Source organism: Onychomys torridus, chromosome 1 (genome assembly GCF_903995425.1).
Source record: "Onychomys torridus chromosome 1, mOncTor1.1, whole genome shotgun sequence".
Taxonomy (NCBI): Eukaryota; Metazoa; Chordata; class Mammalia; order Rodentia; family Cricetidae; genus Onychomys; species Onychomys torridus.
The window spans coordinates 69213716-69240819 of NC_050443.1; the positions used below are offsets into that span (position 1 = coordinate 69213716).

At 40.3% G+C, this 27104-nt stretch overlaps 1 protein-coding gene across 3 annotated transcripts; it reads right to left on the minus strand.

Annotated features, from left to right (window-relative positions):
* Positions 1 to 1558: 1558 nt before the first annotated feature.
* On the minus strand, positions 1559 to 25411 carry Hikeshi (heat shock protein nuclear import factor hikeshi). 3 transcript variants are annotated; one of them, XM_036175582.1, is made up of 5 exons: positions 25173 to 25411; positions 20165 to 20402; positions 4896 to 5047; positions 2986 to 3104; positions 1559 to 1874 (listed from the first exon to the last, which is right to left on the minus strand). In XM_036175582.1, the coding sequence occupies exons 1-5, from the start codon at positions 25200 to 25202 to the stop codon at positions 1820 to 1822; spliced, it is 594 nt and encodes a 197-aa protein (XP_036031475.1). In that variant the 5' UTR covers positions 25203 to 25411; the 3' UTR covers positions 1559 to 1819. The 3 variants fall into 3 exon arrangements, with proteins under 3 accessions (XP_036031475.1, XP_036031478.1, XP_036031481.1); XM_036175585.1 differs by lacking the exon at positions 20165 to 20402 and having other exon boundaries at positions 25173 to 25410; XM_036175588.1 differs by lacking the exons at positions 20165 to 20402; positions 25173 to 25411 and adding an exon at positions 10337 to 10481 and having other exon boundaries at positions 1561 to 1874.
* Between the last annotated feature and the right edge of the window lie 1693 nt (positions 25412 to 27104).

A 27104-nucleotide genomic window follows, 5' to 3' on the forward strand; every position in this document is an offset into this window, starting at 1 on the left:
GGATTGGGCATAATCACTGTACACAATCATAACCCAGTAACCTAGGCTTCTGGCTGGAGACGGCCAGAGGAGAACTGAGACTAGCTTGGAAAAGTCACACCAGGCCAGGCAGTGGTGGCGCACGCCTTTAATCCCAGCACTTGGGAGGCAGAGGCAGGTGGATCTCTGTGAGTTCGAGACCAGCCTGGTCTACAGAGTGAGTTCCAGGATAGGTTCCAGAGCTACACAAAGAAACCTTGTCTCTAAAAAACAAAAACAACAAAACAAAACAAAACTACCAAACCCCCCCCTCCAAAAAAAGTCATACCATATGCAAGTCTACCAAACTCTGACAATGTAAGAAATTACCAAAGGGCAGGGTTAGGGGTGCAGCTAAACTCTAAACTAGATCCTTGTTTCAACAAAAGATCACAAACTGATCTAACAAATAAGTCTGCACAGGTTCCTATTTTTAAAGACACTGTTAATATAGACCACTTAATCTTTCACCTTTTAAAGACAAAAGACACTGTATCACCCACGAGTTATTTTTCCAATTTTTTAGAATTATCTGCCAAAACAGTGTGCCAGGCAGTGGTGGCACATGCCTTTAATGCCAGCACTCGGGAAGCAGAGGCAGATGGATCTCTGTGAGTTCTAGGCCTGCCTGGGCTACAGAGTGAGTTCCAGGAAAGGTACAAAGCTACACAGAAAAACCCTGTCTCAAAAAAAAAAAAAAAACAGGAAAGAAAAAAAAAATCATCTGCCAAAACAGCACAAAATTAACTCAAGGCCCCCAAACTGTTATGTCCCCTTCCTATATAGGGACCTTGTAGCTCCTCTGCTGTACATATTCCTTCATTGCATAAGCTAATATATTCAGCTTTGATTGCAGATGAGATCTTGGTGGTCTTCAGCCAATGTGTTTCACCAGTATGAGTCCTTTTTAAATGAGACAAAAAAACCTGTCTTCATATGCGGAGAAACTCAGTCCTATGATTATATACAACTGCCTACTAACATTAACAGTGTTAAATCAAAGTTCACTGGTATTAAACATAGAAATTTTATTAAATAAAAAAAAGTACATCAATCTGCAGATATAAAAACTGGCAACCAACCTTTCTTGACCGAAAAACAACAACAAACTTGCTAATCTTAAGAAATATTCCCTGAAACCAAATGTGGTGGTGTATCCCTGTAATGCCAGCACTCAGGAGGCAGGGGCTGGGCATCAGGAGCTCAAGAGCATTCTTAAGCTACAGAGGGAGTTTTGAGACCTTGTCTCAAAACCAAAACACACATACACCCTAGGGGGCAGGAGGAAGAGGAAGGAAAAGAAAAACTCCCTGAAGCTAATTTTCTCATCTTAAAACACATATTTGACATGTTTTTCAACAGTTCCCCAGTTATGAAATAGTTGACTGAAAGTTAAGTACTCTAGCAGGTCACGGTGGGTCAAGCCTGTTGATTAGCTTAGCTACTGGCTGTCCTGAGCACCTGAGACCCTTAAAACCAAGCAACCAAGTTAGCTGCTCTAACAAAGCACTGTGGGAATGAACAAAATGGGTACACATGCAATGGTATTTCAAATACTACTACTGTGAGAAGGATTTATTTTAAGAAATGAATGACAGCCGATACAAAATGTTTGCCTCCGAGAGTATTTCACACTTATTAGGGAAAAGGTACTAATACTGAACATTTTCCTTGTTCAAAGTGTCTAATGTTCATAAGGGTTCTGTGTAGTTTCATAGTCACTAAGCAATTTCGAAAGGTAGGCTTCATGACCCCTTTGACTTCGTGCTTTTAAATGACATGACAAATTATTTTATTCAAGTTATGTTTTCCAAAAGAGAGGGTTCTGTGCTAGTCGTCTTTGAAAGTTTTCATACCTAGAAAAGAAAATTCAGATTTATATAAGAACATTTCAATCACAATTTCATAACTTACCAAATAACTTTTTTTTTTTTTTTTTTGCCAGAGCTGACGACCGAGCGCTTGCTAGGCAAGTGCGCTACCACTGAGCTAAATCCCCAACGCCCAAATAACGTTTATCAAAAATAACTTTCTGTCATTTTCAAAAACGAGGATAAAAAGCAGACAGCGACTCTGGAAGTCCTCACTATGAAGGGCAGGAACAGTGGCCTAAGGTGAGATGGGATGGACAGCTCTGGGGACTGATCCCATGACACAAAGTCAGGAAAGGAAACACTGTACATCCCTGAGAGCAGCTGGCTCAAAGTCACAACAGCACAGGGACAAAACACAAACCCAGTATGTTCCAGGACCCCTGCTCAGCAAAGTACTACCTCCTAGGGAGCTCTGAATCAGCTCCCCCACTGGGACATTAAAAGTGAAAAAAAAAAAAAATCCCTACAAAACACAGGAAGTCAGAGAAAAACGGTCATATATTCAAGGTGCAGCATAAAGCCACATGATGTCTAGGGTGTTGACTTTCAATTTTGTTTGTTAATGTTTTTGAGTTATTTTTATTTTACTTGTAAGAGCATTCTAAATACATGCATGTGTGTGTACCGTGTGTGTGCAGAAGAGGACATCAGCTCCTCTGGAACTGGAGTTACAATTGGTTGTGGATACTGGAAACTGAACCCAGGTCCTCTATAAGAGTAGCAAGTGCTCTTAACCAGAGTCAGCTCTCCAGCCCCAGGGAGAAAATACTTTGATCTACTGTTCAAGTGTCAATATAGTATTTCTAACTCAACATATACACAATGTATCATCCCTAACAGTGATCCCCCAAACACAATTATCTTTCCTTGTCTTTATGAATTTCTAATGGCTGCTGTGTAATAGGATACTTAGGGTATGAACTATTTCAGATCTGAACACTACAGAATATATACTATTGGTATGCAATATATTAACATATGTTGATATCCACCATAAAAGACTATGTTTACCTCTCCAAAAGGAAATACATTCACAGGCAAAATATATATAGTTACTAAAGCCTTAATACTAGAGACTGAAATTGTCGCATACCATTTCAGAACCACATTTGCCGGGATGAACATTTCAGATGGATTTGGTGTCATCTGGGCCTGAGAGAGAGCAAACGATGAAGCAAAATTGTAGAAGTTGTCCAACATCTTCTGCGTGAACTGAAAAGTAAATAGCTAATGTTAGTGAATTACATTAAATATTCAGTTTAGACCTCAATACTTTCATTTAAAAATATTCCTGTATTAACTTGGTTCTAAGGAATATAAGTTCTAAGACAGCTGGGTATGGTGGCACACATTTTTAATTCAAACACTCAAGAGACAGTGACAGGCAGATTTCTATCAGTTCTGGACCAGCTTGGTCTACACAGTTTCAGGCCAGCCAGCGCTAGAGAAACAGGATCTCTGTATTTACAAGAAATAACGTAACTGAGTAAGATCTAAGACAGTCTAGTGAGGAAAGCTTAGGGTAATCATAAGATGGCATTGGTCTACAGGAGTAAAGGGAAAATCTTCCGTCAAACCTTTCATCTCAATGTCTGCACACCCCTATAAAATCACTCTCCTCCAATCACCATATCTTCTCATATAAAACAATAACCACCTATATGAGGTCTTTGTCTTGACAGAAATATAAAAGCTTAACTATCTTTAGAAAAGCTACAGCCAGGCAGTGGTGGTACACATCTTTAATCCTAGCACTCAGGAAGAACAGCCAGGATTACATAGCAAGACCTTGTCTCAAACAACAAAAAAGAAAATAAAACTTTCTCCCAAGAGGCAGACAAACTACTTGGAGTAAAAGAATCCAAAATATACTTGAGTATATGTGACATAATACAGGACAAAGGTTATTACTAGGGGGAAGGGTAATTATTAAAACAATGGGCCAGAAAAAAAATAAAAATAAAGAAATTTATCAACATAGAAGAGGAATAAAGGAACTCTATACTAATCGTAAAAAAACAACCCAAATAGATTGCATAAGAGACCTCAATAACCAATTTACCATAGGAGAAAGAACGAAAGAAAGAAAGAAAGAAAGAAAGAAAGAAAGAAAGAAAGAAAGAAAGAAAGAAAGAAAGAGGGAGGGGGAGAGGGAGGGAGGGAGGGAAGGAGGGAGGGAAGAAGGAAGGAAGGAAGGAAGGAAGGAAGGAAGGAAGGAAGGAAGGAAGGAAGGAAGAGCAGAGAGGTAAAAAAGAATGCCTCCAGAAGAATGTCAAAGTGCTACAATTTATACTTGCAGACCCTGGGCACAAGTTAAAACTGGAAACAAAGATGTATGCCAAAGACAAGGAGGGAGAAACCCAGAAATTAGTAGATATGAGAGAATGTAACAAATCAGGGGGTGGTGCTCTTAAAAGTCTACAAGGACAGATGTGATTTTATTCTGTCTACATGTGTTATTTTACTCTGTCTACGAAGACAGGTGGTCCTTTATTCTGTCTATGAGGACACGTGTTACTTTGTCTATTTGTATCTATTTGGACTTAAAAATGCGCGACACTGAGTAAGTACGTAATAAAAATCTGTGCAATAGCTAATTTATTCTCTGTACTTTATGTGCCTAAAATATTTCAAAGTAAAATGTTCAATAAAAGCACAAGTCCTTTATTTAAAAGCTCAAAGTGTCTGAACTCTCAGAAGCAGACAGGAGAATGGTGGCTGTCAAGAGTTTGGGGACAAGGGGAAGTGTTGGTCAAGGCATACAAAGTGTATGTACGACAGAAGACTATACACGGAAATCAGACCTGAAATCTGCTAAGACATCAGATCTCAAGCATGCTCACACAAGGAAGAATGTGACATCAGGGGCATGGTACCTGCTTTAGTTCCTTCACAAAGCAGACATATATCGAAACATTACCTTACACACCATAAAGATGCAGTTTTGTCACTGCACCATAATAGGGAGAGGGCAGAAAGAGGAATGAAATACGTATGCCTTACCTGCGTGAATGAGTCAACCGAGGACACAGCAGCACTGCCCACAGGAGTCTGCTGAGCCAGACTGTCCAACAATTCCACTGAAATGCCAATCTGAGCAACAGATGGGGTCCGTACGATATTCATGGCTCCAAATGGGTGCTGGCTTCCTTCTCCTGAAAGAAATTTACAGGTGCTACCAATTCAAACTAACTTGAGGACACTCTCCCTGACTTAACACGTTAAGAAGTATTAAGTTTTTCTCTATGATTCTGATAACTAAGAGATGACTCACTTCGGTGTCCTGGTCTGCTCTCTATGACAGCTACTCTGGACCCTGAAAGCTTGCTCCCCACTTCAGGCTCAGTGCTGGAACTCTACCAATAAAGGAAACCCACATCAGCTGTCCTTTGACATGAACACCCTGCCCTCTCTAACACAAGTCTCCCCATTTCTTTCTTTTACCATTATGAACAAAGTCTGAAATGTGTGAGTTCCAGATTCTGTTTAATAAAAGGTGGTCATGAAGATCATATCTCTGGTCTCTTCTTTCCATTTCCTTTAAAGACAGTATAACTACAGCTGGGCATGGTGGCACATGCCTTCAATCCCAGCATTTGGGGTGAAGAGTTAGATGGATCTCTGTGAGTTTGAGGCCAGCCTGGCCTATAGAGTGAGTTCTAGGACAGCCAGGGCTACATAGAGAGACTTTGTCTCAAACCCCCCACCAAAATAAATTAAAAAAAAAAAAAAAAGATTACATAACAGAAAACTGCTCTATGAAGATTACACGTCAGTGCAATGGCAAATCTGGCTCACATCCCATTGTATGACCTGAGACCTAAGAATACAGATTAAATGTCTGAAGTTATTAAAAGAGAAATATGCCATAGAGACCACCTGTGGTCTAGAAAGACTAAAATATTTACTTATGTGACCCTTTACAAAAAAGCTAGCTAACCTCTGTCATGAGCAATTCTATCATTCCTCCACCTTTCTTATATAGTTCAACCTTTTTCTTTTAGCATAGTTAAAAATAAGTGATGAGTTCAAAGTAAAATCATTTCTTTTTTTTTTTCTTTCTTTCTTTTTAGTTTTTTTTTTTTTGGTTTTTTTTTTTTTTTGAGACAGGGTTTCTCTGTAGCTTTAGAGCCTGTCCTGGACTAGTTCTGTAGCCCAGGCTGGCCTTGAACTCACAGAGATCTACCTGCCTCTGCCTCCCAAGTGCTGGGATTACAGACATGCGCCACCACCGCCCGGCATAAAATCATTTCTTGATTGAATGCCACAGTGTATGAGATACTGGAATAGTAATACACAGCCTCAACTACATCTTTGATTTTAAAAATGACCCACTGGACTTCTGTAATTGCAAGATAAAAACAAGCTTCTGCTCTACTAAAATGTATATAAGGGGTTGAGGAGATGGCTCAGTTGGGAAATTGCTTGCCTAATAACCATAAGGACCTGAATTTAACCCCCAGCATGCACAAAAAAAGAGCCATGTGTGATGGTTCACACTTGTAATCTCAGCACCAGCCAGCCAGCCTATCCTAGTTGGCAAGACCAAGGTCCCAGTGAAAGACGCTGTCTCAAAAAACAAGGTGGACATCTCTCAGGAGCAACACCCAAAGTTGTATATGTAAAAGTTCGCTCCATTCTTTCAAAAGACTTCTATGAAAGAATAAAATCATGAAATATAATTCATCTAATTAGGTGCTCAAGCGAAAAACTAAGAAGCTCTAAGTCCACTGTTTCAATACTGTATGTGCACATAGCAGCCAAAGAAGACTAAAAATGCTTATGACAAAAGAAAGAAGTTGCCTGCTACACAGTAACATCTGAATATGACAATGTATGCTGCAAAGTCACATGAAAATGTCTGAACGGCATTCTCAGTACTGAACAGAAGGACTAGAAATCAAATATAGATCATATATATTAGTAATGTATACCTTTTGTACATATCAATATACTACATATCCTTTATATATTAATATATGTGAAATATATAAATTTTATATCTCTTTGCTTTGTATTTATTAATAGAATAACAAGCATGAAAATACATTTTTCAGGAGTTGGGGATTTAGCTCAGTGGTAGAGCACTTGCCTAGTAAGTACAAGGCCCTAAAATTTTATTGTCAGTAAATACATTAACTTACATAATGGTAACGTATTTGATGTTTTAACATACCTGAATTTGGATATTTAAAATGTATGTATAGAAATATCTAAACTCTAGCAAGTTAGGAGATCTTAAACTCTTACCTGGGACAATACTGTCACTTAACTATTCTGAACAAGTTTCACTATCTGGGTGATTTCTGGTTTGGGTTTTGGAGACAAGACTTCATGTGGCCCAGGCTGGCCTTGATCTTGGTCCTCCTCTCCTTCTTCCACAGGCTGAGGTTAAGGTGGGGGGTAACACCATATTCAGTTTATCTAGTGATTTTTTTAAAGCATTTTTTTTAGATTTATTTATTTATTATGTATACAGCATGTATGACTGCATGCCAGAAGAGGGCACCAGATCTCATTACAGATGGTTGTGAGCCACCATGTGGTTGCTGGGAATTGAACTCAGGACCTCTGGAAGAGCAGCCACAGCTCTTATCCTCTGAGCCATCTCTCCTGCCCTTATCTAGTGATTTCTAATATCTCTTCTAACACTGGCATTTCACAACTCTGTAAAAAACAAAACAACCATGTACTAAGTACCAACTGTGCCATTTTACGTATCTTATGTCTAAAGTATTTTCCATATCTTATATCTTATCCTTGCATTTTGCATATATTACATTTAATGCTTGCAAAACAACTTGTACTCTAGCTATTATTTCCATTTTATGTGAATTCTCCTCTATGATTAAAACATCTTGGTCAAAAGCACACACCTAGAGCTAGGTGTGGTGGCACATGCCAGCAGTCCCATCTACTCAGGTCGAGACAGGAAGATTCCTTGCCCTGAGTTTTGAGACCAGCTTGGGCAGCATAGCAAGACACCTTGGCACCTGGGCATGTTAGTGTGCACCTATAATCCTAGCCCTAGGAAGGTAGAGAGGCAGGAGTTTAAGTCCATCTTTGGCTACATAGAGGAGTTTGAGGCCACCTTGGGGTACATAAGACCATGTCTCAAAAACAAAACCAACCAATCCACCAACAAAAACTGTGAAAATGGAGACACAGCTCAGAGAGGAAAGATCTGAACTAGACCGAAGGCTGTAGAACCAATAACCACAGCATGGGGTTATGAGGCATAACATGCAGATCCCTGGAGCTCTCTAGCAGGTGGTGTTTCAAGTTTAATAAGAGATCCTGCCTCTCAAGAATAAGGCAGAGAGTGAAAAAGAAAGATCCTGCTCTGGCCTCACAAGTACAAGCACAGGCACAAGTACACCTGCCCCATACATACATTTACACACACACATACTCATACACACAAAAGTGGGGGGACAAAAAGAGATTTTTTTTCAGGTATGTTAAACATCAAATATGTTGCCTTTATGTAAGTTAATGAATTTACTGACAAAGAATGTACACCCAGTAACAAGGACCACTGAGGAACAAAAGAGAAACCCAACTCCAAAGTCACAGCCCATTCCAGCCCATTATTCTACCTGTTTCCATCAAATTCTTTGGCAAACATTCTAACTCACTTTTTAATCCTTACTTACAATGAAACCACTCAGTAAAGCGAGTGGGGAAGTTGTGGGAGGGCATAAGGTGCCATTCCGATTCACCAGCCCCTGCCATGAACACAGACTAATAGTAACATCTTGAGCTGGTTTCTGTCCCTTCTTGACAAACTCAACCCAATTTTAAAACAAAGCTAGAGACTGTGTAAGTTTTCCTTCTGGCAAGGGAATTGAATAAGAGATCATTTACACCACATCTATAAGATCTATAAGCAGTCTCGTTAAAATATAGCAGCAAGCCCCCAAAGAAAAGAGCAGAATTATAAAGAAGTTATCAGGGCCAGGTGTGATGGCACACACCTTTAATCCCAACACTAGGCAGAGGTGGGTAGATCTGTGAGCTGGAGGCCAGCCAGGTCTACAAAGGGAGCTCCAGGCCAGCCAGCTACATAATGAGATGGTGTCTCAAAAACTTGAAAGAAAAAAAGAAAACAGGAGGAGGCAGAGAGGAGAAAGAAAAAAAGAAAAGTCAAATGGAGATTTATAAAAACAATTTTCAGCCTTTTTTTTTTTTACAGGTATTCTAATGTTACTGTTATGAAAGGCAAAGGAAAGTTCACCAATTGTACCAGATCAGAGACGAGAGGTTTAACACTTACACACAATGCATTATCCTGCTTGGATCTCAGATAAAGGCCGATGGAACAGTTACAAAAGGCATTTTGAGGACAATTGACAAAACTAATACAGACCGCAAATTAGATGAGAGTACTGTGTTTGCATTAACGTTGAACTTGGCTATACTGTGTTTCTACAGGCAAGATTCTGCCACGGACCTACAAAACATAAGCTCCGACATCCAGGAGTAAAGAACAGTAAGTACAACATACTTGCAAAGCTTCCAGAAGAAAAGCGAATGTCTATAGGGCCAGTGAGATGGCTCAGCAGGTAAACACACTGAGTTCAATCCCCATGGTGAAGGAGAGAAGCAATCCCCAGCTTCCACACATGCAGCATGGCACACAAGCACATGCATAACACATACACAAATTAATATATGCAATTTTATCTAGATAATGAAAATATGGCAAAATGATAAGTGTGGGGGAAGTAGAAGGAACAACTCTTAAATTCGCTCTAATTTCTTTTTTTCAAAAGTCTTAAATCTCTGATGTGGAATTAGGGATGTAATTCAGTGGTAGAGTGCTTGTCTCATGTTCCTATCACATACACATAATCCCTAATACAAAAAAATATAAACGAATTTTTTAAAGATTTATTATGTGTATGTGTGACTGTGAGTGTCTGCACTGATATGTACCATATGTGTGCATGGAGTCCATGGAGATCAGAGCAGAGCATCAGATCCTCTGGAAATAGAGTTAAGGACAAATTTGAGCAGCCAGTGGGTGCTGGGAACTGAACCCAGGTTCTATGCCAGATCAGTAAGTGCTCTTAACCACTGAGCCATCTCTCCAGCCTCTAGAACTGATATTTTAAAAACCTGAATTTCAAACTAATAGCATCTCACAATCAGGCTTTGGTCAAAAAAGCATAAAGGAAAACTCAACTACAAGGTAACTGATTTAATCTGAAGGCCTGGAACACAAAATATAATCCTTTGAATAACAAGGTTTATAGTTCATAAAACCCTATTACAGTATTTATTCATACTTATTTTCTCTTATGCTACAGGCAATTTGAGCAACTATTTCTTATTATTTTATTAAGTATAATCACACATTAAAAGTGCTACAAACACAATGAAAAATTTGTCAAGCTCTATGTAAGTGTTTTCATATCTGACCTAAGGTCCTAATCCCCCACCTGCTCTTCCAATCTTGGCCTCTTCTGTTTCCCATTCTCCATATAATTCTCCACTGCAGATGTCACTGGAATGCTCCCTGACTGAGGCATTGCGCTATTTCCTCCTTGTCTCTTGAAACACTTTACAAATAGTTAACCTACAGAGAAAAGGAAGGTTGGAAATTGAACTTGGTGTGTATGAACGGGTATGTGCATGTGGCTTCAACAAACTCTTCAAATAGTATATGAACTCTGCAAACATTTATCTTTGACAGACAAATGTACATAAATATGCATAAATATACATTATTGATATTTTTTCCCAAGTACTTACTTATCTTTGGCAAGAGAAACTGCTTTCTACTTCTAAATTCAGAGTCAAAATTTTAACTCATAATTTTAAAAATATCATACTCATGTTCCTGATTTATCATAACCCAAAAGTTAACATTTCATTATTCACAGTTGTTACGGGTTTTAACAGATGCTTAACTTGAACCAGTTTTCAGCTGACTCTCTGAATGCTGGAAGCAGTATCAAGTTTTCTGAAGATTATAAAAATAAATACTACAAAGGACAGATACAACTTTCAGAACTCAGTATGGCATTTAAAGAAACAAGTGAAAAAAGCAATAGTCAGTGTTAATATAAAACTTGAGAGATACACTAGGTATATGTAGAAATGGATTTTGAAATCATAACCTCTTATGTTAATGAGATAGCTATGCAACAGAAGATTATGGCCAGTAAAAGGATTTAATTGAGAAAATTAAAGATGTAGTCCACTAAAAAAATTCTCAGGACAATCTGGAAATGAAATGCTGTGGTGGACCAAATTAAGTCAAAACAAAAGTGTAAGTAAATAGCCTTTTTGCCTATATCATTTGACTCTGAAAAAATGTAAAAATTCCAAACTTTGGAGAAAACAGGCAGAGTATCTTAACAGAGCACCTGGCTTTTCATCACCTGACCTGACTTTCTTGATGCCTATTAAGAACACCAATGATAGTCAGGCATGGTGGTCCATACCTTCAATACCAGACAGGCAGAGGCAGGAGGATCTCTGTGAGTTCAAGGTCAACCTTGTCTACATAGTAAGTTCCAGGACTATGTAAGCCAAGACTATGTAGAGAGACCTTAAGACAAAACAAGGGGCTGGAGAGATGGCTCAGAGGTTAAGAGCACCGACTGTTCTTCCAGAGGTCCTGAGTTCAATTCCCAGCAACCACATGGTGGCTCATAGCCATCTGTAATGAGATCTGGCACCCTCTTCTGTATACATAATAAATAAATAAATAAATTTTTTTTTTTTTAAAGACAAAACAAAACAAAATAGCAACACCAATGTTAACTTTAGTATAAAAATAGTAAGACTCAAGACAAATATTTTTAGTTAAAAATAGTCAAAATTATTTTTGCCCTAAATTTGTCATTATATTCAGAATTTTACTAAATGAACCAATAAACAAGGAAAACGGAATATGAAATATTATAAAAGTTACCAAATTTCAGCCAGCCATTGGTGGTGCATACCTTTAATCCCAGCACTTGGGAGGCAGAGGCAGGCAGATCTTAGTGAGTTTGAGGAAGCCTGGTCTACAAAGCGAGTTTCAGTACAGCCAGGACTGTTACACAGAGAAATCTTGTCTCAAAAAGCAAAAAGAAAAAAAAAAAGTTATCAAATGTCACTTTATAGTTGTCAGCATATATAGATATTTACTTCTATAGTATTAATTCATGGAATGTTGTAAAAAGTGAATGATAATCTCTAGGAAATACAAAAGGAAAGAAATATAGCTTACAGATAAGCTTTAAAATATTCAAATGAAAAGAATGCCAAAGACAAAAGAAAATAAAAAATAAAAATGTTAAAGCAAAGTACATAAATACTAACAACCCTGAGCTGACCTAAATACTTTATTAGAGAGCTGGTGGTTGTAAGAATAATTTCAGCTACAGCTGTCTGAAGCTAACAGCAAATCTCCTCCAGGCTCGATGTGCTTGGTCAGCTTTGCTCAACCTAATCAAGCTTAAGACTCCGGCTTGAAGGAATATCTTCAAAGTTAAAAAACAGAAATCTGGCCGGGTGGTGGTGCACACCTTTAATCCCAGCACTCAGGAGGCAGAGGCAGGCAGATAGATTTCTGTGAGTTCGAGGCCAGCTTGGTCTACAGAGTTAATTCCAGGATAACCAGGGCTGTTACACAGAGAAACTGTCTCAAAAAACCAAAAACAAACAAAAACAGGAATCTATCATAAGCCCATGTATTTTTAGATTTTACACTATATTTCCTGTGAATTATAGGACTATCTTGCATACATAAATTTAAGAATTCTAATATTTGGGGCTGGAGAGATGGCTCTGACTGCTCTTCCAAAGGACCCTGGTTCAATTCCCATCGCCCACATGGCAGCTCATAACTGTCTGTAATTCTAGTTTCAGGGAATCCAACACCCTTACATACATTTAGGCAAAACACCAATGCACATATAATAAAATAAAATAAAATAATTCTAATATTTTCAAAAGTATCTTTAAAGTGTCTTTTCCATTTTAACAGCATTTTATCATTTGATGTTGAAATGCACAGGATCTCTAAATATTTAAGCTCCCTGAATTATTTCTACTAAACCATTACAAATACTACTTACAATGTTTTTTAGTGGATAAAACCATCAACAGCCATGTTTAAACAGAAATAAGGGGAAACTACTTTTTAAATAAGAGACTAAAAGATCTTGTTCATTATCAAAATGAAAATTATCAAGTGATCAAGCATTATTACTAGATATGAAGGCCTCACCAAATAACCCTGGCTGGCCTCCATCTCCGAGTGCTGAGATTAAAAGTATGAGCCACCACACCCAACTAATTTTAAACAATTTTAATCTAACTTCACAAGAAAAAACAATGGCATTGTTATGCCATTGTTCCTAAAGTTTCCATTACAATGACTGAATTAGATTAACTCATTTTTCACTAAATTTTCTCAGACTGGATGAAAGAAAAGAGTAAGAAAATGCCTCAACTCATGCTTCTGGAGCACCTCTTTGGCAGTTATTCTACTTAAGGACATAGAATCACGGCAGAGATAACTGGGCCTGGCTATGGCGAGGATGAAGCGTTGCTGCCCGTCTGCCTGCCACCAATTCTTGCTGCCGATTTCACCCAGGTTCCTCGGTCTTCCAACGGGATCTGAAGAACAGCAGTCTCCAAAATCCTCCAGGCCTGTAGCAGATCAGAACTGCTGGGGCATCCAGCCCTACGACCCGAGAAGCTGCCAGGTTCTTTAGCTCTCCGGCCTGAAAACGGACAGCATTGTTGGACCTCCTGGCCCCCTTGTGTAAGCCACTCTAATAGCTCCCTTATATAATATATACCCACTCTACTGGTTCTCGTCCTCTAAGAATCCTGATTAGTACACTCCTCTTCGGTGTCACAAGACAAAGAAATGTGACTAAGACAAGGCAAAATGTACAAGAGAGGGTACTTTTCACTGTTCCCAAGGAATCTTCTGGGGAGATGACAAGCAGTTCATAAAAAGAAAAGAGACAATGAAACCCATTCCAAGCCAGGCAAGGTAGCTCTCGCCTGTAACCCCAGCATTTGGGACCCTGAGGTGAGAGGATTAACTGTGAAAGACTACAGTGAGCTTCAGGCCAGCCTCAGCTACAGAGCAAGTGAGTGAGCTCAAAAATAACAAAAATAAACAAACAACAACAACAAAATCCCATTCCAAACTAAAAATGTAGGCAAAGCTATAGCAATGAAAGGATAAAGTACAAACAAACTGACAATTGTAGTGGAATGTTTGTTTACACTGTGTGAAGAAGTATCAGTCACTGTGATTGGTTTAAGAAAGAGCTGAATGGCCAATAGCTAGGCTGGAGAGACTACGTGGGACTTCTGGGGAGCTCAGGATGAATCTAGGCCCATAAGAGATGCCAGCAAGTCAGACATAGGGTACAGAGGAGAGATAGCTGAGTCACGTGGCAGAACATACATTAATAGAAACAGGTTAATTTAAGTCATAATAGCTAGTTGAGAAAAAGTCTAGAGCCAACATAAGTCTCCATGTCATTATTTGTGAGCTGGCAGCCCAAAGAAAAGTCTGACTATAGACAATTTAACTGGTATGTCTCTAAAACAAACCAATATGCCCTGATCTACTAGCTGGTGACCAAGAGTCCAACTTTCATCTTAATCAATGCTACAAGTCTGGGTGTAAAATATGCCAGCAAAATTCTAGGTTTTGAATTGCCACAAATTCAACTTACAACTGTATACTTAAGGCTCTGTCATCATTCCATGTGGGATTCTCAACTCCAAACCAAAAGTATTCTTTGTTCCCCAGTCCATTGCTCCTCCCCCCATACTGCATATTACTACAAATACAGACCAAATGCATCCGATATTTCCATCATTTTCCAACTAGCATTCTATTGTTTAAAAAACACTGTAAAAATATCTATTTCGCCAGGTGGTGGTGACACACACCTTTAATCCCAGCACTCGGGAGACAGAGCCAGATGGATCTCTGTGGGTTCGAGGCCAGCCTATCTACATACAGGGCGAAATCCAGGACATGCACCAAAAGTACACAGAGAAGCCCCATCTCAAAATCAATAAACAAACAAATATATATATTTCACCAGGGCAACTGGTGTGCATACCTTCAATCTCAGTACTCAGGAGGCAGAGGCAGGTGGATCTCTGTGAGTTCAAGGACAGCTTGGGCCTCAAATCGAGTTTCAGGACAGCCAGAACTGGTACACAGAGAAGCCCTGTCTCAAAGAAGGGGAGGAAAAAAGGAAAAAGATCTATTTCCACTTTATTTGTAATTTTTTGTTGTTTTTTGTTGTTGTTGTTTGTGGTTTTTTTGGTTTTTTTTGGTTTGTTTTTTTTTTGTTTGTTTGTTTTGAGACAGGGTTTCTCTGTAGCTTTGGAGCCTGTCCTGGACTAGCTCTGTAGACCAGGCTGGCCTTGAACTCACAGAGATCCACCTGCCTCTGCCTCCCAAGTGCTGGGATTAAAGGCAAGTGCCACCACTGCCTAGCTATTTGTATCTTTTTAAACTAAGCGAATACGGTCCAGCAAGACGGCTCAATAGGTAAAGGTACCTGCTGTCAGGCTGACAACCTAAGTTCCATATCTTGTATCCACATAGTTAAGGAACCAATCCTAAAAGTGGCCCTCTGACCTCTGCACCTTTGCGCCTACACACATACATGTACATTATATTCTAATTGAAAATGTAGGTTAATACTAATGTATGTTTATATTTTACTTTTTTAAATTATTTTTTTATTTTATATTCACTGGTATTTTGCTTCCATGTATGTCTGTGTGAGGTTGTCAGATCTTGGAATTACAGACAGTTGTTAGCTGCCATGTGGGTGCTGGGAATTGAACTCGGATCCTCTGGAAGAGCTGTCAGTGCCTTCAACCACTGAGCCATCTCTCCAGCCCTATATTTTACTTTTAAAACAAAGCAGGGAGAACTCGGACAACTCAGCCATTAAAGGCTAGGCTCACAACCAAATGCATACCAAGTGAATGTGATCAACGGCAAGATAATTTGCTCCTGACCATCTTTTAAACACATTGTGCTGGAACTACAGATACCTATTTGCCAAGAATTAAAAAGAAAAAAAAAAAAAAAACTTTCAAAACATACCTTGTACTGGACAGAAATAAAAAACACAATCCATACAGACTATACCAAAAATGTAAACGTATATTAAATAAACATACCACAAAGAGAAAAAAGGTAATCAAAGGTGAAGACAAAGGTATTTTCAGACCATGAATCTGATAAAGGACTCATGCTGAGAACTCTCCAGATTCTAATTTCCAGAAGCAGCAGGCGATCCTGTAATCTGCACCTAGGAGGCTGATGTAGAGAAATCTCAAGTTTAAGACCTTCGTAAACCATATTCCAAGTTCTTCTGGCTGAGGAGGAAAGGGAAAAGAAGGGATGTGGGGCGAGGGAAAGAGAGCAGTGGTGGGAGAGAGAGGTAGAGAGGGATCCCAGCTGAGCACTCATCAAGAAGTTATACAGACCTCAAAAAGGCACATGAGAGAGGCAGAGGCAAGCCCGGTCTACAAAGCAAGTTTACAGGACAGCTAAGGCTACATGGAGAAACCCTGCCTTTGAAGACAAAAAAGAAAGAAAAAAAGGCACATGAAAAAGCATTCTCAGTATCACTAGACATTAAAATAATGTTCATTAAAAACACAATGAGGAAGCTGGGCGGTGGTGACGCACGCCTGGGGTGGGGGGGGGGGCGAGGCAGCTGGATCTCTGTGAGTTGGAAGCCAGCCTGGGCTACAGAGCTAGTCCAGGACAGGCTCCAAGCTACAGAGAAACCCTGTCTCGAAAAAACAAAAAACAGAAAAACACAATGAGGTACTACTTCTAAATTACTAGCACAGCAAAGAAAGATCATACCAAGGACTGGCAAGAATTCAGAGTAGTTTCTTCAACAGCAAGGTATCCGAGTATTATATTATCCAGCCATTTTACTCCTCTACTCTTATGCAAAGAAGCAGAAGTAAATGCCATGCAAAAGTTCACATACATGTTTATAGAAATACTTATATTTATGCCACAGTATAGGTGTGGAGGTCAGAGGTCAGAGAACAACTTGCAGGAGTCAGTTCTCTCCTTCTACCATGTGAATCCTAGAAATTGAATTCAGATCCTCGGGCTTGATGGCAAGTGCCTTTACCTACTGAGCAACTTTATTTTAGGGCCCAATTATCTAGAAATATCCCAAATGTTCATAAATCATTAATGCACAGCCTAACATGGTAGGACACACCTTTATTCTCAGTTCTTGGAAGTCAGAGGCAAGTTGATCTCAATGAGTTTAGGACCAATCTGTTCTATATAGTCTGTTTCAGGCCACCCAAGGTTACATTGTCAAAAAAAAAAAAAAAAAATCTTGGGGTGGGGGAAGAAGGGGGAGTGAATAATCAAATTGCAGTATGTGTTCGACATCAATAGAATTAGAATGCTACCTAGCAGTGAATTGAGTAATGTATCAGTTTCCATTCATGTGTGCTACACATACACACACACATACACATACACACACACACAAAATTCAATGGTTCATAGTAGAAATGTGCCACACTTAAGCTTTGTATGGCATAAAATTCTATTAAAAGAGCTTGTAATTCAACCACAAAAGGAATTAAACTAATGACACACACTATAATATAGAAGACTTCAAAATTGTGTTCAATTAAAGAAGCCACCTCTCAAAAAAGTATATACTCCATGACACCACTTACTAATTCTAGAAAATACAGGTGATTTTATGACATCAGAAATAGGTTGGTAGTTGCCTACACTGGGAGGAGATAAAGGGAACCGATACAAAGGAGAAGCAGGGACTACAGAGTGAGACAGCAGTGTCAGAGGAACAAGGGAACCAGGACAGACCACGTCAGCAAGAAAGACGGAAGAACTTCAGAAATCGTAAGACGGTGACAAGGTGGCTGAAAAGAACAAGAAATGAAAGAATAAGAGTGGGAAGGGGTAGTGTGGGCACAAGGGGCCAGAATTCTCACCGATGGGTGAGCTGAGCCAGGCAGCCCTACCCACAGGACAAGTGCACAGTCCCACAAGCCCTAACCCCAGATGAATGATGTGGTGTCGTTGATGCCCTCTGTGGGACAGGTCAACACTGTGGTCCTTGGCCTTGAACCCAGAGCCTTGTACATCGGAAGCAAGTACTCTGACTACTGAGGTATACACTCCTGGCCGTCAAAAAAAAGTTCTTGAAATGTATCTTCCCAAGACAGATACTAACATATTTATAGATTACTTGTGATTTAGGACTCTTGACTCCAATCGTATCAAAAGAGACGTAAACAGGAATTTAAACAAAATGATATCCCTAAGCTGGTCATTTTTAAAGCTGGATGATGAGAATATTTTATCTTATCTAACAGTGTATACATTAGAAATTTTTATAATGAAAACAACAGCAGCTCAATTTACTTCATGTTTTCTATGTATGCAGATATAAGTATCTCAATTACTCAACTTATTCATAGTATGTCTATTCAGAACTTCAATTTTCTCAAGTCAATTCTGTTTGCATCTCTAGTACACAAACTTTGTATATCAAACAGGTCTGAATCTCAAGCACATTAAAAACTGCTAACCTATTAATAGTATCCTCTCAATTAATGAGCCATACTTATCCCTGCCACAGACACTCTTGTGCCATCCTGAGCACAGCACGTTCTCAAATTCTACTTACCCCTTCACCTAGAAAACGTACCCACTCCTGGAAAATAACGCCAATAGGCCATGGCCTGACAAGCTCTTCCCAAGAGCAGTAATACTGTCTCTTCCAGAGAACTTCCCCAACCAACTGCAGTAAGCTACTCCATCCTCCCCAGTACTTACACTCACAACTACATTTTACCTTTTTTCTCTATTTTATTTTAATTTCTATGAGCATTGGTGTTTTGCCTGCATGTTGTCTGTAAGAGGGTGTAAGATCCCCTGGAACAGGAGTTACAAAGAGTTGTGAGCTGCCCTGTGGGTACAGCAGTCAGTGCTCTTAACCACTGAGCCATTACTGCAGACAAGAACTTAATTGTTACCTTTAAACTCCCAGAGGAGGCACCTATTTGTTAAGTATATAAACATATTATCTATGCTGCCTAAATCAGCTTTCGCTTGGCCTCCATATGCAATGTCTATCTAAGAAACACACTGAAGAGTTTCTACACACCTCCATCCTGACTTGAGAGAAACAAAGCTTCAGTGGGAGCAAATGGTATCCAATTGACTCATTTCACATTGCTTCAAAAAATACTGCAGAGTGTGAAAGTGAAGACCATGTCCCCTCATTGTTAACAGAACCAAAACAAGAATGCTAGAGATCAAATCTAAATGCTGAAAACAACTGTGTGTACATGCATGTTCACATGTGTGTGCATGTGGGTACAAATATTCACATATACATGTATGTGTATACATGAGGAAGTATGTATGCATTCAGGTATACATGTTCAAGTACATATGTGAGTGCACATGTACACACTACCAGAGGTAATCTTTGGTGTTATTCCTTGAGTCTGTCCAACTTGATTTTGCCACCGATTTCTCACTGGCCTGGAGCTTGTCAGTTTGGCTAGGCTGGCTGCCCAGCCAGCCCCCAGAGCACACTCCCAGAGCACACCCCCAGAGCACACCTGTCTCTGCCTTTCTAGTGCTGGGGTTTCAAGCATGTACTACATCTGACTTTTTACATGCTTACGGCTAGGCACTACCAACTGAGCCATAAGAGTTCCTTTTTTTTTTTTTTTTTGGTTTTTTGAGACAGGGTTTTTCTGTGTAGCTTTGCGCCTTTCCTGGAACTCACTTGGTAGCCCAGGCTGGCCTCGAACTCACAGAGATCCGGCTGGATCTGCCTCCCAAGTACTGGGATTAAAGGTGTGTGCCACCACCTCCCAGCAAGAGTTCCAATTTTTAATGAAGAATTTCCATTTTATTTCCTATACAGTTGCATTTTTATCTATTTGTATTTAAAAAAGAAATGCATACTGCAAAATGTGGGGAGACCACCTTTCTTTACTAAAATACTCAGGAAGGTCCAAAGTAGAGAGTGAGTAGATTCCCTCAGGGCCAGAGGACAAGCACTGTGTGCCTGGGGAGCTTTCACTTCCTACTTTATAAATGTTTCTATATCATCATGCTTAGGAAAAGAAAAGAATATATGACCTGTTACTTAGAAAACATGGTGGAAGCTTAAAAGCTGTATTTTGTGTAATACTGGTTAGGAAAAAGCTTAACTATGACATTATTTGAATATTGTTCTTACCAGATTTAAGACCTGATATTTTGAAGATGGCACTTGGCTTCCCGTTCGTGACAAATCCCAGGAGCTGCCATACTGGCACCCCATTTGAATCAGGATAGGAAAAGTAGACAGATCCTCCCATCCCCTCAGGAAATGGGACTGTTCCCAGCATAAAAACCACAACGTGGTTGATATTTTCATAATCGGGCAAGTCAAAGACAAATTTGTCCTCTGCCACTTGCTGTGCAGCTGTTTGCACCTAGAAAACAAGAGACCGGTCTTAGTTTGAGATGGGATGGGCCACTCTAGCTGTTAGTGCTGCCACTGTCGCCTGCAGTTAGTCTAATATTCTCACTACAAAACCACCAAATAGATATACCAGCCTTAAAATACTCACTTAGTGAATGTAGTCTTTCCAAACTACTGCTACGTTCGCTCAGAGATTCCCTAATGGAGTTTTACTTACAAAATAAACAGCTATGGTTATAACAAGAACATCCTAAGAACGAGCACATGGTGGCACATGCCTGTTATCCCGGGACTTGAGGGGTCATTCCCAGCTACATAGCTAGTTCGAGGCTGCCTTGGTTACATGAGACTGTCTCAAACACAGAAGAAACCCTTGTAAAAATGAAATGTTTTCCACTGAACATTACTAGGCTTTTACCCTCAATCTGAAGGACAGAGGGTCAGGTAATTAAAATGGGTATTAAATTATTCTAAGATTCTGGATTAGCAAATTCAACCTCTAAAACTGATTTATAACCCAAAGCCAAGGCTTGTATGGTCTCTCCAGTCATTCACCAACATTCTCAGGGGCAGAACACAACAAAACACATTAAGTTGCTTTGTGAAAAACATGTCCAGCTGAAATGGAACAAGGCTGTGTGGTGCCTTCTCATTTCAGCATCCATGTTGTGACAAATGTCCTTTTTGCAACCTATTTAGTGCCATGTTTTCCACTTTGTGCTTCTGTTTCATGATTTTTGAAACTTAAAATGGTCTCACTTTATAAAGCGCTTTCAGTGTGTCTACTTGCAAGATGACTATGAAATGCCCCAAAGGAAAAATGGACTGTTGTACTTTTCTTCAGGAAGGAGGTATAATGGTGTTAGGCCAATCAACAATGATGTCTGTTGGAAACGGAATATTGCTATGTAACCATGGCTGACCTAGTACTGGCTTATGTAAATCTCCCACCCCCCTCCTGCTAGCCTGGAACTCATAGCAACTCTCCTGCCTGAAGTATTGAGATTACGCTGTATACCATCTCTCCGGGCTAAATTGTGTATAAATACATATCTTCTTAAACATAAATGCATATAAAACAAAGTAATGGCATATTTTTTTTTAAATGCTGAAACCAAAGGTTCTCAGGAACCTAATCCTGCTGTCCAGCTAGATGCAAAGATTAACATTTACCATTCAGGCTAAAGGGAACTTAATTTATGGGAAGAACTAGTGGTGACTAACCATGTGTGGTGGCACCGATATCTGAGAAGTAGAGATAGGAGAATCAGGAGATCATGGCCAGACCTTGAAAGCATAGCAACAAAGCACACTGGAAGCCATCCTGGGCTACATGAGATCCTGTGGGCTGGGGGCTGGTTATACATAAAATTCTTTGTTAATACTAATATTGCTATATCCTATGCATCATGAAAAAGAAATAGCAATTCTGAGAGGTCTCAGGTATTTTAGCTTCATAGGGTTGAGGTTTTGTTTTGTTTTTGTTTCTGGTTTTTTATTGTAATTGCTATTTATCAAAACAACAAATCTGCATCACTACAATTACTCTGAAGACTAAACACTGACTTATTTATTTGTCTGTTTATTTACTTATTGAGACAGGGTTTCTCTAAATAGCCCTGACTGTCCTGGAACTCACTCTGTAGACCAGGCCTGCTTCTGCCTGGAGGCTGGGAGTAAGGGCATGTGCTACCATGACCCGCCTAACCCAAGTACTGAATTCTTAAAACCTAATGCAACTAATTTTCTGTGCCCAGTATTTGCTGCTACTTAAATGCTTACTTTTTCTTTTCTATAATTTTCTATCCTACCAATACAAGAAACCCTAAAAACCAAATTACTACTTAACTCCACCTATAAAGTAGTATAACATTCATTCTTAAACTAAATCCCAAGATGTCAAGGCTGAGTATGTCAGGACCTCTCGCAGGCCCCAGCAGCTTCAAATTCCTTATATAACAGAGGATGACCTTCAATCCTAATTAACGCTCTGCCTCCCAGGTGTCAGGGTTACAGGTACTGGAACTGAGTGTTTTAAGGTCAAGCTCTGATTCCCTTTTATGAAATTTACTGACCCAACTTAAAATTTTCCACTATAAAAAAGTAAAATGAAAAACAAAAAATATAAACCAAGCCTTCCTGTAGTACCACATTCAACCTCACCAAGTTTTAGCACATAAATTTCTTGGAAGGCACAAGAAACTATGGTATTCACAAGTCTTGAAATAACCATTTGTTTCAACTTTTATTGCACAGGCAAGAAACATTCTGTAAATTTGTATTCATATTCCAATCTCCTTTTCTAAGATAGGATCATATGCATGTGACCCAAGTTGGCCTTAAGTGAGCTATGTAGTGAAGACTAATTCCTGGGTATTCTGTCTCCATCTCCCAAGTGCTAGGATGTGCCGCCACATCCAACTAAACACTAATACCTGACCTTAGTTAAAACAAGCAAACAAAGGAAAACTGGAGTGGGGGAACCTGGCTCTTTTTCTTTGGGTACTTTTCTCCTGAAAGAAAAACCAGCTGGTTGTGGTGGTGAAGGCTTTTTATCCCAGCACTAGGGAGGCAGAGAGAGGTGGAACTCTGAGTTGAGGCTAGCATGTTCTATAGAGCAACTTCCAAGACAGCTAGGGCTATACAGAGAAATCCATCTCAAGTAAGAAGAAAAAAAACCTCAAATAATGAAAATTAGGTTCATAGTTTGAATAGGCGAATTTTCTGGCAAGAGAAGAATGTAGCTAAGTTCTGAGCTGTTAGTAGGTCTATTTGTGGGGTTTGAGGATTCGGCTCAGTGGTAGAGCGCTTGCCTACCTAGCAAGCGCAAGGCCCTGGGTTCCATCCTCAGCTCCAGGGAAAAATAAAAAATAAAAAATAAATAAAAAAATTAAAAAGTAGGTCTATTTGTCCTGCATTTTCATTTATGTCTAATGATACACAGTTTCAAGCCAAACATCATCCAAAAAAATCTTAAGAAATACCTACTGGATATTTATTATATAAATTTGATGTTGGGCAAATAAAGCAGACATAACTCTAAATTCTCTTCCAGATCAGTCCACAACATGACACACAGATTCTACATAGGATTTGGTTTGTTTTTTAATTCTTTAAAAACGTTAATTTTTGCTGTTTTGCTTTTGTGGTGCTGGGGTTTGAACCCAGTCTTGGGCTTATTAAACAAGAATTCTGAGCCAGGTGTGGAGGCACACTCTTTTAACCCCAGCACTTTGGGAGAAGCAAGCCTATCTCTGAATTCAAGGCTAACCTAGTGGGGGGGGGGGGGTTCCCAGGTCCATCAGGGCCACACAAAAAAGCTCTGTCTCATAATAATAATAATTCTACCACCAACACCCTTTTGTATTGTTGTTTGTTTGTTGAGACAGGATTTCTCTGTGTAGCCCTGGCTGTCCTTGAACTCACTGTAGAGACCACGCTGGCCTGCCCGGCCTTGAACTCAGAGATCCGCCTGCCTCTGCCTCCCTCCTGCCACCACTGTCCAGTTCCAACACCGGATCCCACCCCCATCCCACTTTTTTTTTTGGGGGGGGGAGACAGGAGTCGGGCAACTGTGACCCTCCTCCCTCGCCTTTTGAGTAGCTGGAATTACAAGTGTGAGACACCAGGTTGGCTTTGTTAATGACACACATCTGAGTCCCACACTCATCTCAAACTGCTTCTTTCATCTTCCATTTCCAGAGCTGGGACATTCCAAAAGCAGATCACCACCGTGTTACCACTACCCCACCTCCACAGGGGCCTCCCATTAGATGGAGACAGAAACCAAGCTTTCTGACGCTAGTAAGCCCGTGGTTTCAACCACGTGGTTCCATAAGAGCCGTGTGTACAGAATACATTATCAAAAGCTGGTGAAAACGGATTGGGAGCAGTAGAGAGCTTGCCTACCACGCGTGAGGCACAGTTTAACAAAGAGGCTGCAAAATTTAACAAAGCAGAGAGAAACAAAGCAAAGGAAGAGCTCTGAAGGTCAAGGAGTCAAGTCTCAAGACGGAAACAGGGACGGTTTCTAACAAACCAGCTTCACTCTGGATTATTCCCCAACAAATCCAGGCACTCATTTCATTTCATCCTAACGCTCTGGAAAAGCAAGTGCATCCCTTTTGACCAATAAGGAAGCATTCCACTCGAATTATTCTCTAGTTACCACCGATATGGCTCACACTTAAAATTTCCGTCCTTTCTACTAGTCAGCTTCCAATTATTTTCAGCACAATTTTACACAGGGTGGAAAATTTTAACTTGGGTCAGTGAACTTCAGAAAAGGAACCTTCCAAATATACCCAACAGAAACTCATTGCCCGGGCAACTTAAAAACCTCTGGAAAACCCTTAGCTTTATTTTACAGATCTCGGCTTTACTTCTAAGCTGGCATTATCAATGGAAGCGACTATTCACACCATCTACTGAGTGTAAGTTCTTGAACTGCAAAGAGAGAATGACTATCTCAGGAGTTAGCGCGGTTGCGGCGAAACGCCGAAATAAAACGCCACACGGGAAAGAACGAGTAATCAGGGCACTCGGCCCAGTACCTGGAGCAAAAACACGCACTCAACAATATGCAGTGATATCCTGACAGCCATTCAAACACGTCTCGGGGTTGGGCAAGCGTCCCACTCCCCATCGCACGCGCCCACGCCAAAAAGAAGAGAAAAAAAAAAGACGAGTGGGTTTCCTCGCGCTCCTGGCCCCGTGCACCGTGCCACCACCCGGCTCTCGGTCACCGACCCCTTCCTGCCACCGCCCGAGCCATCCTCACCAGCCTCCCCGCCACCAGGCAGCCAAACATGGCAGCGCCCTCGGCGCCTCTGCTCCGCCAGCGGGCGCCTCGGGCCGGAGACCAGGAATTCCGCAGCCACTCTCCTAAGTGAACTCAAGAACCTTCCAGAATTTGCAGGAGGGAACGTGTCCCTCCACTACATAGCAACACAGGAACGCATTCTGGCCCGGCGACCTCTGACCCTCCCTCCCTAACCTGCACTCCTCTCAGAGACTAGTACTTCCGGGTCTTGCACCCATTTCCTCCTTCTAAGGGAGTGAGGAGGAGCCGGCATCTCACCAAGACTGCAAATCCCATAGTGCCACGCGCCGACCTCCGGGGAGGCGAGCCCGGAGAATTTGAATGTTAGTACGTGATTTCCGTGCTTGTGTGAGTCAAAATTTCTAAATACGGTGCTGAAAGAAGACGTTTTATGGGGTTTGTGTAACATTTTAGGAGTAGCAATGCGCCTTTATCAGAATCGCTTCACGCAGCCTCTTTCCTACAAAAAGCCTTATGGGGTAAATATTATAATATTATTATTAAATTTTAAACGAGAGTTGGGGGTTTAGCTCAGTGGTACAGTGCTTACCTAGCAAGCGCAAGGCCTTGGGTTCGATCCTCAGCTCCACAAAAAAAAAAAAATTTAAACGAGAGGAAAATTGAAATTCAGCGTGCCCAGCCCTGAAACTTGACAAAAGTGTGAATCTTGGAGCGTAAATTCAAGTCGTCATCCAATCCCAGCGTTCTTTTTGCCAAACACTATCTCAGAAATGCTTCTGTATTTTTTTTTATAATGTTTTACTTTTATTTCATGTGCACTCTCGTTTTGCCTGCAGGTACGCCTGTGTGAAGACTTCGGATTCCTTGGAAGTTGAAGGCAGTTATGATAGCTGCCATGTGGGTACTGGGAATTGAACCCGGGTCCTGTGGAAGAACAGCCATGCTCTTAATTGCTGAGCCATCTGTCCAGCGCTTCCGTATTTTTATCTCATTATTTTTATGGCATGGTCTCATTATATAGGCCAGGTTGACCTCGAACTCGTGAACCTCCTTTCTCCTGGGACAATGAAGAGCCAGAAGTACTAATTTTTTTTTTTTAAGATTTATTTATTATGTACACAGAAGAGGGCGCCAGACCTCATTACAGATGGTTGTGAGCCACCATGTGGTTGCTGGGAATTGAACTCAGGGACCTCTGGAAGAGCACATGGTGCTCTTAACCTCTGAGCCATCTCTCCAGCCCCAGAAGTACTAATTTTAACAAGTAGTTGTGTTCTTTTCTTGCTTATATTTCTTTTTTGTTTTTCCTTCCCACTAATATGCTGTACAACTATGGGCAAGCTATATAACAGCTTCTTCAGTGGCTTATTTACAAAATGTGAACAGTATACTTCTCTTTCAGGGTTGTTGTGAGGAATAAATTATATATATGGTTTGTTTTGTTTTGTTTTTGGAGACAGGGTTTCTCTGTAGCTTTGGAGCCTGTCCTGGATCTCGCTCTGTAGACCAGGCTGGCTCTGCCTCCTGAGTGCTGGGATCAAAGGCGTGGGCCACCACCGCCCCAGCTGATTAAATAGCATCTGTTGGTGCTTAATTGGTGGATTGGTGGGAGTTTTATTGTAAAATGCCTTTTTTTTTTTTTTTTTTTAAGATAAGTTTTGTGTAGTCTAGACTGGCCTGGAGCTTGGTTATATAGTCAAGGGTGATCTTGAACTTTCCTCTTTCCTCCACTTCCCAAGTGCTAGAATTACAAACACAGAGCACCATACCTCGCTTAAATCCCTCCCCCTTTTGAGGGGTTATGCATTTCCATAAAAGGCTCACAGGAAATACAAAACAATATCTAAAAGAAGTAGCATCAAGGATTAACTGGTTGGAGCCTCCAGCTCTCCTCTACAAACCCCACCCACTCAGAGTCTCCTAACAAAG

Bases quoted from the DNA above. Each gene is read 5' to 3' on its own strand.
- Hikeshi (XM_036175582.1), bottom strand. From the start codon at position 25,202: ATGTTTGGCTGCCTGGTGGCGGGGAGGCTG. The intron at 5,048-20,164 runs GTAAGAACAATA...AATTTCTTTCAG, and splicing joins AATATCAGGTCTTAAATCTG to GAGAAGGAAGCCAGCACCCA. The intron at 1,875-2,985 runs GTATGCGACAAT...TTTCTTTTCTAG, and splicing joins GCAAATGTGGTTCTGAAATG to GTATGAAAACTTTCAAAGAC.